The 18,802-nt window shown below is 43.4% G+C and overlaps 1 protein-coding gene across 1 annotated transcript in view; it reads right to left on the reverse strand.

Annotated features, from left to right (window-relative positions):
* slc12a2 (solute carrier family 12 member 2) overlaps nucleotides 1–18,802 on the reverse strand; it is a 71,527-nt gene that overhangs the window by 30,876 nt on the left and 21,849 nt on the right. The window contains exons 2-4 of the mRNA XM_038970029.1: nucleotides 6,827–6,946; nucleotides 3,846–3,921; nucleotides 3,321–3,416 (exon numbers count right to left, since the gene is read on the reverse strand). Of these exons, the coding sequence (XP_038825957.1) occupies nucleotides 3,321–3,416; nucleotides 3,846–3,921; nucleotides 6,827–6,946 (292 nt within the window). The remainder of the gene's footprint in view (nucleotides 1–3,320; nucleotides 3,417–3,845; nucleotides 3,922–6,826; nucleotides 6,947–18,802) is intronic.

The raw sequence follows: 18,802 nt of genomic DNA on the forward strand, positions 1-18,802 counted from the left end.
CAGAGAGCACATTTTGATTTGCCCTTTTGAAGGGGGCATTTTGATATTGAGAGACCATTTGGAGGGAGATGTGGGAATAACTGGAATACTTGGAAAGATTAGTTTGGATGGGATTAGAAACCTACACGGTGCTGTGATTAGGAGTATTACAGTAAACCCTACGAAAGGCATGTGATTTCAATCTACTCTTGACACTCAGTTCACCGCATCACAGTGCACCAACTTCACCCTGCTAAAGCAGGTGCAGTAGCAGCAGGGGGGACGTTCATGTTTGAACACGTTACAAATATTACCAAGGGGAAAAAAAGGTTTTAGCATTCCACCCAAGGGTAATGGATTAGTCTACTTCGAAATAAATCAATTCAGAGGAGGAGCTGATGGTTACTGTGCTGTTCTAAACAAAAACAGACACTATATGGAGCCTCCCTTGCTGCCTGACGCCAAAGACAATCGGTCAGTGGTAGACGTGAAACCTTATGAGAATGAATCGAATATGCGGTCTCCAGGAGGAATACCCCGCTGAAAACACCAATATCATTTACTACGATATAGTTTCATCTTTTCCTCACTAGGATATTCTAAACAAAATGGAATCCTTGGTTTTCCCTTGCCCTCACAGAGACAGCATCCTAATATCCATTTCAGACCTCCCTGCCAGCTCTCAGTGACTTGAGGGAGAACCACTGATTTAGAAACACACTATTGAATTTCCCCTCATGCTGCGAAAACTGGGAGCAATGTGTGGCCAGTGTTTTCCCCCCATCCTTTCATTCCACTCCAAATGAACCAGGGCACATCTCGTTGAGGTCCTAAGAGAATACATCTTTAGTTCCGTGGATGAGGGAAGTAAACGATAGCCAGGTCCAGCTGGTAAAAATCACACCTGTAGAGGACACCTAATTCCATATCCAAACACAGGAGACTAAGCAAATGTCATGTGAGCCGGCCACTGCTCTGCAGGTTGCATATTTGAATTGATTCCAGAGAGAAGTTCAATGTTAAGTAAGTTTATGGGTAGCGTGGGAACCCTCAGCCCAATTAATCCAAACATGCCAAGAAAAGGGAACAAAACAGTACTGTAAATCAGCATAACGCCACCTTGAGCAACTCATCAGTCAATTATTATGAGAGACGAGGGTAGAATTAGGATTGCAAACCTGAGCACTGAGCAGATTGTTGGCGAGCCCTCGAATGAATGAATATAAAATGAGCTGCAGTATTAATCTATTGGCGAGAGTCTCATTTCTATGCACCAGTGGCTAGTCTAGTGTTCAGAAGAGCAGAGGTCAGACAGAGCTGGTAAAAACGGTAAACAAACTGGCTGGACTGTAATAGCAACAATGACAGTCTTGTAGTCTTGGTTTCTAACAACATGCCCTTGAGCTTTTTGATTAAGGGTTTCTGTTTTTTGTTATGGGTCCATAACATTATTATGTCTAAGGGCTCTCTGTTCAAGACAGAACCAACAACAGCTATCAAATGTTTGCTTTGAAGATTAAAAGGCAACAACACACCTGCAGCCATCGACACCTGAAGAGCTACTGCATCACCAGAGATGATCAAAGAAAGACTTGCGGCCATTAGCACCAGACATTAATTAGGTCTACGCTGATGAACATTGGCCAGGTGGGGTGGGAGAGGCAGAATAACGGTGTGGTGCCCTTCCCATGACCTCCCAATCAGCCCACTGATGAACGCTTGGTGATCTGACCTGATGCCATCTCCGATTACACTAGGCAACACCGGGGCAGAACGTTCCATACTCCCAATTAAAGCCACTCCACGTTTTCTTTATCCTCTGTTGATGGTTTCTCATCAAAGTGAGGAGGAATTCACATGGAGTGGGCTTGGAAAAGAAAAACAACTGTTTCTGTACTTATTTACATTTGATGCATGCTCTGACACACTCCGGTAGATTTGCATAACTTGACTGAAGGACAATGATATGATTGGACGAGAGAAGTGATTTGCATCAGAATTCTAGCGAAAGAGAAATCAGCGAGTGATCAGGCAAGCCATTATTAAATCTGGCAAAGGCATGCCCTTGTCAGGCTCTTGTTTGCAATATCCTGACCTTCCTCAAGGTAAAGAGATTAGAGAGTGGAGGCGATGGCATATCTAGGGCCCGGGGAAGGAGGGAGTTAATTAAAACCCAATGGTTTGGGATATTAAGGAAAATGTACAGTGAAGTTGTCCTTGACTTCCGAGGGGGAGAAGTTTGAGCTGATAATTAGAGAGAGAAAAATCAGCTTCCTCACAGAAGGAAAAAAATACCTCCGATAAGGGATGTAACAAATTGAAGGAAAACAACAACTAACTTCTGGACTTCCATTCACAACTATTACCAGCTATGAAAATGGACCAATACTAACCGAATCACCCATCTGTTGTCTTGACTAAAGCATGTGCTAATGGTGCAGTGGCACACTCGCACGCCACTATTCATAGTTGTTCAGCTCTTTATTTTATTTATTTAACCCTTATTTTACCAGGTAAGTTGACTGAGAACACATTCTCATTTACAGCAACAACCTGGGGAATAGTTACAGGGGAGAGGGGAGATGATTGAGCCAACTGGAAGCTGGGGATGATTAGGTGACCGTGATGGTATGAGGGACAGATTGGGAATTTTGCCAGGACACCAGGGTTAACACCCCTACTCTTACGATAAGCGCCATGGGATCTTTAGTGACCACAGAGAGTCAGGACACCTGTTTAACGTTCCATCCGAAAGACGGCACCCTACACAGGGCAAAGTCCCCAATCCCTGCCCTGGGGCATTGGGATATTTCTTTAGACCAGAGGAAAGAGTGCCTCCTACACCACTTCCAGCAACATCTGGTCTCCTATCTAGGGAGCAACCAGGACCAACCCTGCCTAGCTTCAGAAGCAAGCCAGCAGTGGGATGCAGGGTGGTATGCTGCTGGCTAAACCTCACAGCTGTTTCAGGTGGACATTTAGCTGAGGTAAGATGAATAGCCCAGCTCAACTCACCCCAGGGCACCCCGGACTATACCTGGATGAAACCCTGACTGACCGCATCCTGAAGCCAGATTGAGTTATACTCGCCTGCACTGCAATGACTATACCTGGAGTGTCAGATGTATTACACCATCAGAAAACGAGCCTTCCGTTACACAGATAACACTACTTTTCATGATACATTAGCGATCCATGTTGATTTACTCATGCGTTTTATGGTTTCATAGAGGGATGAACATGGCAACTAACTAGTCTTATAGTAGAGACTAGGCTGGGAAGAACCGGGAGTCCTTGGGGGTTCTTTTGGAAACACGCTTTAAAGATGCAAGTGTTCATACCTCCTCGTACAAAGCCGTTGGTCGCAATCGCTGAGGTCGAAAGGCCGGTGATGGTGGTCACAACTGTTGCCATGAGAACGATCACACAGGAGAGAACTGTGAAAGAAAATGGAGGACATGATTGATTAACAACAACAAAAATAATCAACATTAACATTTCTACAATCTTCTAAGAGGCAAATAATGGCAATAATGAGCAGCCAATTATCTGCTTGTTGAGGCTCTCCCCTCTCTCTCTCGCTCTACCTCTCCTGGCATTCACACATTCTGAGAAGGCCTGTGAATAGTAGCGGCGCCGCTAGAAAAACAAGCTAGTGCGTGACAGTTGACTGCATATGTCGCCGTGTGGCAACATTTCGCATCTGGACGGTGAATGGTTGAGAGGTGAGGGGAGGAGGGATGGTCGGGAAGGTGGGGGTTTGGGGTGAGGTTGTGTGAATAAAACATGTTTTTTTTTTATTAAAAAAAAAATATATATATTAATTCACATAGACTCCCAAGCTCAACTCCAGGGTGTCGTCTTACCAATTCCCGCCTGGCCCACGATCCATGACATGCGGATGAAGAGCATCACGCCCCAAATGTTCAACATGCAGCGCACCTGCACAGAGGAAGGGGTGGCAGTTAGGACGCATGTCAGGTAATGTGAACACTTCACTCAGCAGAGAGCTTTCCAATAACCTGGTCTTGGAACATTGCCGGTGGGAATCCACTGATTAGATGTCCAAGACCTGGGCACAGCTTTTCAAAAGTTATCGGATTGTATTTCAATGCATTTAATTCTATGAAAAGAACGGGAGTACCATTCAAGTCAATGATTTCTATGCATTTAATCCTATCCGATAAACTGGGCCCTGATGAGTATTCAATCAAGATTTGAACCGAATGTTAAAGGGCAAAATTCCAAACCTAGTGAAAGTAGCAGTTTCGCCTTGGCATCGACTTGTCTATTCAAAATTGCTACAAGCGCCAAGATTGCAAATTACGGTCAGAAGAATGGTTCAAACGGGGATTAAAGTCCTGATATAAATTGGCAAACTCTTTGGACAACAATGAAATACATGATATTAAAATGTTGATATCATTTACATTTACATTTACATTTACGTCATTTAGCAGACGCTCTTATCCAGAGCGACTTACAGTAGTAGTGAGTGCATACATTTATTTTTTTTAAACTAGTCCCCCGTGGGAATCGAACCCACAACCGTGGCGCTGCAAATGCCATGCTCTACCAACTGAGCTACACGGGACCAGAAAATATCATGATATCATGATATCATGAAATAAATGTTGGCTGCCCGACTAAGCCTGGCCAAGGCTGATGTAAGTAAAAAAAAAAATAATAATAACTAGCCTATTCAAATCACTGTCAACCTCTTAAGAACATTCATTAATATCTACCACCGTTTTATCCATTTCAAGTGCATAAAAATCATTGACCATGTTTCCATCCACCGTAAAGACCTAATAAAAAAATGATGACAGCAGTGATGGAAACAGGAAGTTTCGTGTACTTTTATAAATGCCGAACAATTTGTTTGTTCGACATTGTGGGATCTTTTTGTGTTTGTAAAATTAATTATGCGGGAAATGACAGTGGAAAAGTCATTTATGTGCAAATATTGATATAATAACTGTTATTTCTAAGTAAACTTGGAGTCATGCAATGACATGGTGTGTGGTCCTCCCACTACTGCTCAGGAAAGCATGCAGTTCATGAGCCTACAGATTAAATACATTATGATGAACATCACAGGGTGGTGAAAGTGCATGGTGATGAGCTTGATGCTGCTTTCCAATAAATAATCGAGGGTCTAACTGCGGTGACATGATGATCGATGCTTGAGGGTCTAACTGCGGTGACATGATGATCGATGCTTGAGGGTCTAACTCCGGTGACATGATGATCGATGCTTGAGGGTCTAACTCCGGTGACATGATGATCGATGCTTGAGGGTCTAACTCCGGTGACATGATGATCGATGCTTGACAAATTAAAATATCATATCCATAACAAACTCATCATGTAGACTAGCAACCTCCATCAGCCTAGCCGCACTGTATCTGCAAGCTGTTGGCTAGAGCACAGGTGCCAAGACCAGAGTAGACACATTTGATATTTAACTCAACAGTCTGTGACAAAACTATCAGTAGAGTTGAAAATTGAGGATGTAGTTAAAAGCACTGTACATTTTGAAAACTATGCACTGTGTGACAAGTAGCTACAACAAAGTTTCCCCAAACTCGGTCCTGGAGAACCCAGAAGTGTACATTTAGTTTTTTTCCGTAACACTACAAAGCTAATTAAAATAATAACTAATCATCAAGTTTTAATTATTTGAATTCAGCTTAGCAAGGGGGAAAAGAAAAAAAAAACGAAATGTACACGAAACCCTTGGGGTTCCGAGGACCAGGTTTGGGGAACACCGTGCTACAACCATGCCAGATGCTCACACTAGAGCAGGGCTGTCAAACTAATTCCATGGAGGGCCTAGTGTTTGCTGGGTTTTGTTTTTTTCCCTTTCAATTAAGCCCTAGACAACCATGGTGAGGAGAGTTCCTTACTAATTAGTGACCTTAATTCATCAAATGAAATACAAGGGAGGAGCGAAAAACCGCAAACACTCGACCCTCCTTGGAATGGGTTTGACACATGTGCACTAGAGTCTCAGAAACATGCTATGGCCTGGACAGACCTGGAAGGATTAATCAGCAAAAGCTATTCTTGCTAGAATCCTGTAGAGTGTGATCGACACACACACACACACACCTCAGTTTGTTTGGTGACATGCTCATGTAATCTACCACTTGTTGAGGTGCCTCTTCAACTGCAATAGGAACTAATAAAAATATGCACAAAAAAACCCCAAAAAAGGCCAGCCACAGGACTCTTTTAGTCCAATGATAATATGTGCATATTGATATCTGAATTCCAAATAAAGTTTAAGTAACCACCTGGGAACTTTATACTACAGAGCCTAATTGTGGGAGTCTGAAGGAATTTTCTGTACTTTGAATGAGGGGGCTTCTTGCGGTCAATTTGCAGTCTAGAAATTATTAGCATTTATGTCCCGCCCCCATCCCCCGCAACCATTCGCTCAACAAAAACATAGTCCAGTGGCTGAATCTAGATGATCCCTGGTCTATGCCATTGAACATTGTGTTCAAGAATAACTTGAGGACACTGCATTCCCTACAATGTCAGGACTAAAAAGAGAAGTGCTTATGCGGTACCAATTGTAGAGGCAGAAATTTCACATTGGTCCTCTGTAGCTCAATTGCTATAGCGTGGCTCTTGCAACGCCAGGATAGTGGGTACAATTCCAGGGACCACCCAGGCGTAAAACATTTATGCAAGCATTACTGTAAGCCACGTTGAATGAAAATGTCTGCTAAATGAGACAGACACACACAGATAGTGTCACATAACAAAAAGGTAACCAGGGGGACAACGCTCTCAGGATGTGAAAAAGGTCCGACCAGAGTGTCGGTTGACTACTCACCAGCACCCCTTTGATCCATCCGAACTTGACTGCTCCCTTGGGCTCGGACGCCTCCTTGGCTGCGGCCTCCTCGGCCGGGGTGAGCTCATCCCCGTTGGCGAAGCCATCCTCAAACGGCTCCTGTAAACAGAACGAGACAGACAGGCTATGGTCAGCACACAATGGAAAAAGACCCTTAAAGTAATGTGCAGTTGACACATCTGAATACTATTATCTCTGAATTAAACGGTTGTTCACCCATGTTCATTAATTTCTATGAACAATCTACAAGATCTTATTTTGATCTTTATCCGACAGAGAAAACACCCTAGCTCCCACACAGACAACGATTCATCTGTGGTTGTATTGGCTGGAGAAGGTCAAACACAGGAAGCATCCCTGCTGTGCAGAGACAATGCCGTGAAGTGGGTGGCTGCCTCACTGGGTTGGTCTCTGTGCCCACCGCCCCATGCTGTTCCATCTATGTGGCCCAGGACACACCCAGTCTGCAGTCCCCCAGCCCACCCTCACCAGGGACAGCACAGGAGAGGAAGCCACGCATTCAAAGGCCTTTATAACATCCCGGCCCTGGTACTCCCCACCTATTAAGGCAGAAATAAGGCCCAGAAAAAGAGGAAGCTTGAAGACAGGATCTTAAATTTAAAAATAAATAAAATCAGCCTAGACTTCCTGCTTTACGGGCACTGAACCAAAAGCTGACCCCAAACGACATTTACACATGTATAGTGATTTAACCCAGTCGCCACTGGCAGTGTGGAAAAATAAGTAACCATCAACTGCATGCAAACGTCCACTCGGCTGAGCGCTCGAAAGGGTATTGATGTTCTGCCAGCGTTCGATACACCACTCAGGCCGAGAGGGCCAGACACGGGTCCGCAGTCTCCATTTCAGGAAGATTGACACAGGAAGAGGAGATAAGGTCTGTCCGACGTGACAATACAGGGCTTGTTCTCGTCCACGGTCCTTCGTTTACCTAGGATTTGGCATTCCAAGGCCCACGACGCCACAAAGTCAGTTGTCGTACTGTGCCCTCAGGCACATTAGAGGGTGATGAGAGACGACGTGGAGAGTGTTCATTGAATGTATGGATGACCTTGGGTTTATTGATCGCCCCAGTCCGCAGGGTGACCGTGTTACATTACAAAACAGATACAGGCTGGCTGATACAGCAGGGGCATTGCCCTCAGTGTTCAGTGATAAAGACAGTGATGTTCCAGGCACTAGGAGACCGACTCATCATGCTAGCTATCGGGATGGTCAAATTTATTGGCCAGCGTTATCGAGATGCAGAACAAAGCTCCACCATTCCATGATCATTCATTTAATTTGTTTTAACTTTCATTCTGCCCATCATGTACATAGTGACTCACTTAACTGTTTTGGAAGGTACGCTACTATAGCTACTGATCGACCAATGCAGAATGACTTTGCACTATTTTCTACCTGTAAAGATCAATAGATCATGAGTCATAAAAATGAGTTGATGCTAGATGTGGTCTCTACATGAGTCACTCACAGCTCTGTGTGTCTCTAGAGAAAAAAAGGAAGAGTGGAGCTTCTCCTCCTCCTCACACCCTTCCCTTGGGGCTCTCTTGTCCTCTTCCTCAGCATTATGCGCTCCTCCTTCAAGGATGACCCCCCCCCATCCCCTTTCACTCATCTTAGCAACCACCGGCTGATGCCTGAAGTAACGCAGTGCTACACTCAGCCACTTAACAGAATAGCCTACCAAGTGTTTGTGTATTATCTGATGGTAAAGAGGATTCTGTTGGGAAGCTCTGACACCATCAAACAAAACGTAATCCTCGCTTTGGGTATACAGGAGATTAAACGGGTTCATGGAAGGATGAAACCTATGGGGGGGGAAACGTCACCATCTACTCTAGAATGTCGGGTAGGTAAATTGATCGGAGGTGTGGTTCCATTACAATAGATGTATAAATAGGTGTGTAAATTATAAAAGAGCACGGCGCCTCCGGCGTGTACCCCAGCATGTGACGGGGATGGGCTGTGTAGAGGGAAGGGTGCTCAGCTTTGCCTCGCCAAGGCCATCTGTCAACAAGAGCTCCCTGCCTGCGTCCCCTAACAATGACTCAGCAGCTTCGCTGGGGTCTGGTAGTGGCAGGTACACTGGGCTATTGAGGGAGGTGATGGGAGATTCTAGGAAATTAAAAAAGGGACGGTATTGTCGGTTAGGGTTGTCAACGCTTCTCAGTGGGGGACCCGTGAGTCGTTGCCAGGGGCCAGGTGAGGGGGGGGCATGTGGGGACCATGTGTGGACAAGCATCGGGAGGGTTGGATGAACAGCAACCACATTGAGCTAGGAAATAGGTCTCTACTACTGCCTCAATAGATCTGTCTAGTCAGACCACTAAGTAACCAACCTCTTCTCAAACAAACTAGCGCTTCTCAGCTATGATAGCAGTGAGACTCGAATTTGACAGTCCCAATTCCCAGCTCACAAGGAAGAAATCATCATGAAAAGCAGACAAAGTAAAATTCTTGTAATTTGCTCTCAACACGGGAGGAAGCGAAGATCTGGAAAACAACCAATAGTGTTAGGTCATGGATAGACCAACAATAGATTAGCTGCTAGTGAGGGGCAAGACCCAGAGCCTCAGGAAGTGAGTCATGCATCCCATCTAACTCTGTCTCTTTGTTAGTCAGCAGCCCTCGGGGCGTCTCGGAGAGCTGACTGGGACACAGGAATCCTCTGAAAGTCGTTGAGCAGGTAGGCATGACATCAGCCACTGTTGGATAGGAGCCCTGAAGCTAGCTAGGTCAGTCTGGAATATCTTAAGCGGATCAGCAGTTTAAAAGAATACCCATGTTGAGACATGTCAGGCTCATGTCAGCAACCTAGTGTTCAGGGGAAAAAAATGCACTTCAGTAGTCATTTTGGTCTGACTGGGACCATGGATTCTTGACTTTGCAACATACAGCAGCATGGCATTACTCCGCCTTCTAGTGAGTCTAAAAAAAAAAGTCTACAATCTACAGGGGGTTTTAAAAGTAGGGAAAGAATTCACACATCTAGAACACGTCCTCTAATCACTTTTGGCATGCTCACGTCCTGAGCCCGAGAGATTACTAGCACAATGTTGACCAGGAGTACAGTCTTTAGAGCTAAAAATGACCTTGTCAGTCACAAGTACGTGTTGAATGTTAACTAGTCAATTACCCGGTGCCTTAAATTAATAGCCAATGATGATATCTTGGTAGAGCAGGTGGTCAGTGTTAGTTACAAAGATGCTCGCTCTATCCCTGAGCACATTACAGGCGAATTCTGTCCTAATTGAGCATTTCATGTGAACAGTCATCCCATATGATTAGGGCTGACCACATTTAGTCAACTGGTCGATTGTTTGGTCGATAGGCTATTAGTCGACCGAGATTTCTTTAGTCGAGCAGTAGCAAAAAAAAAATTTAAATCATGGTGTACAAGACACCTGTCTGATTCTCACCTGTCTGAGGGGACTAATCCATTGTGGAGGCCGTGGGGATGGCACAGTCCATCACTCAAAGACATGTGGTACTGAAAATGTATGTGGTACTGAAAATGTATATGGTTATATTATGTAAGAACAATGCAACACTAATACAAATATTATTTCATAACAAGCGCGCTTTGTCCCGCTTTGGATTGTGGTCGCTGTCCACTGTTCTGAAACACGTCAGTACACTGTTGAATTGTCTCCTTTTCCTAGACCAGGTATTCCCAAACTGGATGCCGTAGGGGGTACGCCAAATAAAAATGATTCACTTTTTTTCCCCCTTCACATTTTTACAGTCCATTTATATTTTCCAACTGGGCTATACATTTGGGTGAGTTTCCCCCCCCCCCACCTCGCCTGAGTAGCCTCGTTTCACTGCCAAAAATAAAATGAAACCATCTAGTGTTCAGCAAAATAACAACAATGTCAAATACAGGTAGCCTAGTCAAATAATGAACATCCAATCACATTAACCGTTACTCTCTCGCGGGAAGACCACTAACGGTCCGTATGTAGCTGCTGCTGATGTTGGTATCTGTACTGATGGCGCAAAAGCTATGACAGGGAGACAAAGTGGAGTGGTAACTCGCGTGCAACAGTTGCGCCCGACGCCACTTGTGTACACTGCAGCATCAACCGAGAGGCTTTTGATGCCAATGGAATGTCTGACGTTTTGGACACTACGGTGAAAATGGTTAACTTTGTTAAAGCAAGGCCCCTGAACTCTCGTGTAGAGTTGAAGTCGGAGGTTTACATACACTTAGGTTGGAGTCATTAAAACTCGTTTTTCAACCACTCCACAAATTTCTTGTTAAACTATAGTTTTGGCAAGTCGGTTAGGACATCTACCTTGTGCATGACAAGTAATTTTTCCAACAATTGTTTACAGAGATTATTTCACTGTATCACAATTCCAGTGGGTCAGAAGTTTACATACACTACGTTGACTGTGCCTTTAAACAGCTTGGAGAATTCCAGAAAATGTCATGGCTTTAGAAGCTTCTGATAGGCTAATTGACATCATTTGAGTCAATTGGAGGTGTACCTGTGGATGTATTTCAAGGCCTACCTTCAAACTCAGTGCCTCTTTGCTTGACATCATAGGCAAATCAAAAGAAATCAGCCAAGACCTCAGAAAAACAATTGTTGACCTCCACAAGTCTGGTTCATCCTTGGGAGCAATTTCCAAACGCCTGAAGGTACCACGTTCATCTGTACAAACAATAGTAGTCAAGTATTAACACCATGGGACCATGCAGCCGTCATACTTCTCAGGAAGGAGACTCGTTTTGTCTCCTAGAGATGAACGTACTTTGGTGCGAAAAGTGCTAATCAATCCCAGAACAGCAGCAAAGGACCTTGTGAAGATGCTGGAGGAACCCAGTACAAAAAGTATCTATATCCACAGTAAAACGAGTCCTGTATCAACATAACCTGCAAGGCCGCTCAGCAAGGAAGAAACTGCTCCAAAACCGCCATAAAAAAGCCAGACTACGGTTTGCAACTGCACATGGGGACAAAGATCGTACCTTTTGGATAAATGTCCTCTGGTCTGATGAAACAAACTGTTTGGCCATAATGACCATCGTTATGTTTCGAGGAAAAAAGGGGAAGGCTTGCAAGCCAGAGAACACCATCCCAACCATGAAGCAGGGGGTGGCAGCATCATGTTGTGGGGTGCTTTGCTGCAGGAGGGACTGGTGCACTTCACAAAATAGATGGCATCATGAGGCAGGGGAAATGATGTGGATATATTGAAGCAACATCTCAAGACATCAGTCAGGAAGTTAAAGCTTGGTGGCAAATGGGTCTTTCAAATGGACAATGACCCCAAGCGTACTTCATAAGGTTGTGGCAAAATAGCTTAAGGACAACAAAGTCAAGGTATTGGAGTGGCCATCACAAAGCCCTGACCTCAATCCTATAGAAGATGTGGGCAGAACTGAAAAAGCGTGTGCGAGCAAGGATGCCTATAAACCTCAAAATTCACCCAACTTATGGAAGGTTATCCGAAATGTTTGACCCAAGTCAAACAATTTAAAGGCAATGCTACCAAATACTAATTGAGCGTATGTAAACTTCTGACCCACTGGGAATGTGAAGAAATAAAAGCTGAAATAAATCACTATTATTCTGACATTTCACATTCTTAAAATAAAGTGGTGATCCTAATAACCTAAGACAGGGAATTGTTACTAGGATTAAATGTCAGGAAATGTGATGTTTTTTCTCACCTGAATGATCTGAATCTAGGATTACAGAGACTCTCTGCAACTATATTCAATGTGCGGGACTAAATTGAGTCTATGATTAAGAAGTTGGAGCTCTTCTCTGTCTGCATTAACAAGGACAACACACAGGTCTTTCCATCATTGTGTGTGCAAATGAACAAGCTCATGGACAACGTCAAACAGCGAAGCACCCGACTGAGTTGGGTGCGCAATTACACAGGTACTTTCCCGAAATGGATGACAAACTGGATTCGTTATCCCTTTCATTCCCCGCCTCCAGTCCACTTACCGATATCTGAACAAGAGAGCCTCATCGAAATTGCAAGCGGTTCTGTGAAAATGTAATTTAAAATCAGAAGCCACTGCCAAATTTCTGGATTGAGTTGCGCTCAGAGTATCCTGCCTTGGAAAATCACTCTGTTAAGACACTGATGTGGATTCTCGGCCATCACTAGCATGAAAACTAAATACAGGCACAGACTGTGTGTGGAAAAGGATTTAAGACTGAGACTCTCTCCAATACAACCCAACATTGCGTTATGAGCCTCCTTTCAAGCACACCCTTCTCATTAACCTGTGGTGAGTTATTCACAATTTTCAATTAATAAATAAGGTTTTATATGTAAGATGGTTAAATAAAAGAGCACAATTATTGATTATTATTACATTATTATTTGTGCCCTGGTCCTATAAGAGCTTTGTCACTTCCCACGAGTCGGAATGAGACAAAAATCTCACTCATTCTTAAGTTACATTTTTTTTATTTAACCTTTATTTAACCAGGAAAAGCCCATTAAGACCCAGAGTCTCTTTTTCAAGGGAGACCTGGCCAAGAAGGCAGCAACAATCAATACATTACATAATTAAAACATACAACATGATCTAGCCTAAAAAAGCAGTTATACTCTAACAGTCTCCATTCAATTTTAAATTAATTCAGTGGCACTAACATATCTAAACTCAGCAAAAAAAGAAACGTCCCCTTTTCAGGACCCTGTCTTTCAAAGTAAATTCGTAAAAATCCAAATAACTTCACAGATCTTCATTTTAAAGGGTTTAAACACTGTTTCCCATGCTTGTCCAATGAACCATAAACAATTAATGAACATGCACCTGTGAACCGGTCGTTAAGACACTAACAGCTTACACACGGTAGGCAATTAAGGTCACAGTTATGATAACTTAGGACACTAAAAGAGGCCTTTCTACTGACTGAAAAACACCAAAAGAAAGATGCCCAGGATCCCTGCTCATCTGCGTGAACGTGACTTAGGCATGCTGCAAGGAGGCATGAGGACTGCAGATGTGCCAGGGCAATAAATTGCAATGGCCGTACTGTGAGACGCCTAAGACAGCGCTACAGGGAGACTGGACGGACAGATGATCGTCCTCACAGTGGCAGACCACGTGTAACAACACCTGCACAGGATCGGTACATCTGAACATCACACCTGAGGGACAGGTATAGGATGGCAACAACAACTGCCCGAGTTAAACCAGGAACGCACAATCCCTCCATCAGTGCTCAGACTGCCCGCGGGTCCTCACCAGACATCACCGGCAACAACGTCGCCTATAGGCACAAACCCACCATCACTGGAACAGACAGGAGTGGCAAAAAGTGCTCTTCACCGACGAGTCGCGGTTTTGTCTCACCAGGGGTGATGGTCGGATTCGCGTTTATCGTCGAAGGAATGAGCGTTACACCGAGGTCTGTACTCTGGAGCAGGATCGATTTGGAGGTGGAGGGTCCGTCATGGTCTGGGGCGGTGTGTCACAGCATCATTGGACTGAGCTTGTTGTCATTGCAGGCAATCTCAACGCTGTGCGTTACAGGGAAGACATCCTCCTCCCTCATGTGGTACCCTTCCTGCAGGCTCATCCTGACATGACCCTCCAGCATGACAATGCCACCAGCCATACTGCTCGTTCTGTGTGTGATTTACTGCAAGACAGGAAAGTCAGTGCTCTGCCATGGCCAGCGAAGAGCCCGGATCTCAATCCCATTGAGCACGTCTGGGACCTGTTGGATCGGAGGGTGAGGGCTAGGGCCATTCCCCCCAGAAATGTCTGGGAACTTGCAGGTGCCTTGGTGGAAGAGTGGGGTAACATCTTACAGCAAGAACTGGCAAATCTAGTGCAGTCCACAAGGAGGAGATGCACTGCAGTACTTAATGCAGCTGGTGGCCATACCAGATACTGACTGTAACTTGATTTTGACCCCCCCCCCCTTTGTTCAGGGACACATTATTCCATTTCTGTTAGTCACATGTCTGTGGAACTTGTTCAGTTTATGTCTCAGTTGTTGACGCGTTACATTTGCTGAAAATAAACACAGTTGACAGTGAGAGGATGTTTCTTATTTTGTTTAAATCCATCAATCAATCCACATACAGTACTAGTCAAACACACCTACTCATTCAAGGGTTCTTTATTTTTACTATTTTCTACATTGTAGAATAGTTAAGACATCAAAACTATGAAATAACATGTGTAATCATTTAGTAACCAAAAAGTGTGTTAAATCAAAATACACTACCGTTCAAAAGTTTGGGGTGACTTAGAAATGTCCTTGTTTTCCATGAAAACCTACATGAAATGAGTTGCAAAGTGAATAGGAAACATAGTCAAGATGTTGACAAGGTTATAAATAATGATTTTTAATTGAAATAGTGTCCTTCAAACTTATCTATCGTCAAAGAAGCCTCCATTTCCAGCCTTGCAGACCTTTGGCATTCTAGTTGTCAATTTGTTGAGGTAATCTGAAGAGATTTCACCCCATGCTTCCTGAAGCACTTTCCACAAGTTGAATTCGCTTGAAGGGCACTTCTTACGCACCATACGGTCAAGCTGCTCCCACAACAGCTCAATAGGGTTGAGATCGGGTGACTATAGAGTGGCCAGCACAGACAGCAGACCAGCTAACTGCTTCTTCCCTAAATAGTTATTGCATAGTTTAGAGCTGTGCTTTGGGTCATTGTTCTGCTGTAGGAGGAAATTTGGTTCCAATTAAGCTCGGTTCACAGGGTATGGTATGGCGTTGCAAAATATAGATAGCCTTCCTTCTTCAAGATCCCTTTTACCCTCCCACTTTACCACCACCAAAGCACCCCTAAACTATCATATTGCTTCCACCATGCTTGACAGATGGTGTCAAGCACTCCTCCAGCATCTTTCATTTTTTCTGCATCTCACAAATGTTCTTCTTTCTGATCCTAACACTTCAAACTTAGATTCGTCTGTCCATAACACTTTTTTCCAATCTTCCTCTGTCCAGTGTCTGTGTTATTTTGCCCATCTTAAACTTAAATTTTTATTGGCCATTCTGAGATATGGCTTTTTCTTTGCAACTCTGCCTAGAAGAAGGCCAGCATCCAGGAGTTGCCTCTTCACTGTTTTTGAGGTACTATTTAATGAAGCTGCCAGTTGCAGACTTGTGAGGCATCGGTTTCTCAAACTAGACACTCTAATGTACCTGTCCTCTTGCTCAGTTGTGCACCGGGGCTTCCCACTCTTTCTATTCTGGTTAGCGCCAGTTTGCGCTGTTCCGTGAAGGGATCAGTACACAGCGTTGTGCGAGATCTTCAGTTTCTTGGCAATTTCTCGCATGGAATAGTCTTCATTTCTCAGAACAAGAATAGACTGATGAGTTTGAGAAGTGCTTTGTTTCTGCCCATTTTGAGCCTGTAATCAAACCCACAAATGCTGATGCTCCAGATACTCAACTAGTCTAAAGAAGGCCAGTTTTATTGCTTCTTTAATGAGCACAAGTTTTCAGCTATGCTAACATAATTGCAAAAGGGTTTTCTAATGATCAATTAGCCTTTTAAAATGATAAACTTGGATTAGCTAGCACAACGTGCCATTGGAACACAGGAGTGACAGTTGCTGATAATGGGCCTACGTAGATATAAAAAAAATATATGTTTTTAAATCTGCCGTTTCCAGCTACAATAGTCATTTACAACATTAACAATGTCTACACTACATTTCTGATCAATTTGATGTTTGTTTTTTTTAAATGGGAGAAAAAAGGTCTTTCAAAAACAAGGACATTTAAGTGACCCCAAACTTTTGAACGGTAGTGTATATTTTATATATTTAAGAATCTTCAACGTAGCCACCCTTTGCTTTGATGACAACTATGCACACTCTTGGCATTCTCTCAATCAGCTTCATGAGGTAGTCACCTGGAATGCATTTAAATTTACAGGTGTGCCTCGTTAAAAGTTCATTTGTGGAATTTCTTTCCATCTTAATGCGTTTGAGCCAAAGGTAAGGGTGGTATACAGAAGAAAGACCAAGTCCATATTATGGCAAGAACAGCTCAAATAAGCAAAGAGAAACAGTCCATCATTACTTTAAGACACGAAGGTCAGTCAACGCAGAAAATGTCAAGAACTTTGAAAGTTTCTTGAAGTGCAGTCACAAAAAGCATCAAGCACTATGATGAAACTGGCTCTCATGAGGACCGCCACAGGAAAAGACCGAGTTACCTCTGCTGCAGAGGATAACTTCATTAGAGTTACCAGCCTCAAACAGCAGTGCAAATAAATTCAAGTAACAGACACATCTCAACATTAACTGTTCAGAGGAGACTGTGTGAATGAGTCCTTCATGGTCGAATTGCTGCAAAGAAACCACTACTATAGGACACCAATAAGAAGAGACTTGCTTGGGCTAAGAAACACGAGTAATGGACATTAGACCAGTGGAAATCTGTCCTTTGGTCTGATGAGTCCAAATGTGAGATTTTTGGTTCCAACCGGTGAACGGATGATCTCCGCATGTGTGGTTCCCACCGTGAAGCAAGGTGTGATGGTGCTTTGCTGGTGACTGATTTACTTAGAATTCAAGGCACATTTAACCAGCATAGCTACCACAGCATTCTGCAACGATACGCCATCCCATCTGGTTTGAGCTTAGTGGGACTATCATTTGTTTTTCAACAGGACAATGACCCAAACACCTCCAGGCTGTGTAACCAGGAAGGAGAGTGATGGAGTGCTGCATCAGATGACCTGGCCTCCACAATCACCCGACCTCAAACCAATTGAGATGGTTTGGGATGAGTTGGCCCGCGGATGTAATGTAGAAAATAGTAAAAATAAAGAAAAACCCTGGAATGAGTAGGCGTGTCCCAACTTGACTGGTACTGTATATACACATACTTTTGTGTGGTCACCCATTCAAATGAGTGGATTTGGCTATTTCAGTCACACCCGTTGCGGACAGGTGTATAAAATCGAGTACACAACCATGCAATCTCCATAGACATACATTGACAGTAGAATGGCAAATAACGGGGATGTTGGCCCTGTCCGGTGTTTGGAGAATGTCCTCTGCGACTTGCTTGTTGAAGAAAAAAATCTTTGTCTAATCCGAGGTGAGTGATCGCTGTCCTGATATCCAGAAGCTCTTTTTTGCCGTAAGATACGGTTGCAGAAACATTATGTACAAAATAAGTTACAAATAACCCCCACAAAATAGCACAATTGGTTGGGCGCCCGTAAAACTGCTGCCATTTCTTCCGGCGCCATTCATGTAGTGTGTATCTACAGGAATAAGAAAGATCCTGCTTGTTGCCTGTTTGTTTAATAACCTGATTCCGTGAGCAACAAGCGTCACATAACCACGTTAGATCAACAATAACAAATTCGGCGGCTTTTAAATCTTTGCTTTGCTGTAATAAATGCTTGACAGAACACTGTTCCAAATTGTCCGAAAATATTTATAATTACTTATTTATTATAATGATCAAAGAAAGTTATGTCATTATTAGTGAGCTTATATTACAGCCTTGTATAACCACCATTGAGCTGTAGGCCTAAGAGTACGTCCTGTTTAGTCTTCACACTAACTTACTGTACTTAGGCTACTGTATCAATCATTCATTTGTGCATGTCATCACACGAGTCATTCATGATTTGAAATGCAAATATGCATTTAAATTTTAAATTAAATAAAGCGACCCTTGAATAATTAGCATAAACGATAAATAAACCATTCAATTTCGGAAATTGCATTCACAAATGAATGCGTCTGTTTTTAGTCTTTGCTGTAATAAAGGCTTTAGGTGAAAAAAAGCGTTAGACTCTGGTACGCTTATAATTTATTTAGTGTTGTTTACATTGTTCCAAACAGTCAGGGAAATGATATTGTAATCTTACAGCACCTGTTTGGCACACATAATATGCATGCAGCGCCTTACCTTTTTCTTGAGCTCCAGTATTTTCCAAAACTAGTCAAAT

The sequence above is a fragment of the Salvelinus namaycush genome, chromosome 31 (genome assembly GCF_016432855.1).
Source record: "Salvelinus namaycush isolate Seneca chromosome 31, SaNama_1.0, whole genome shotgun sequence".
Classification (NCBI taxonomy): Eukaryota; Metazoa; Chordata; class Actinopteri; order Salmoniformes; family Salmonidae; genus Salvelinus; species Salvelinus namaycush.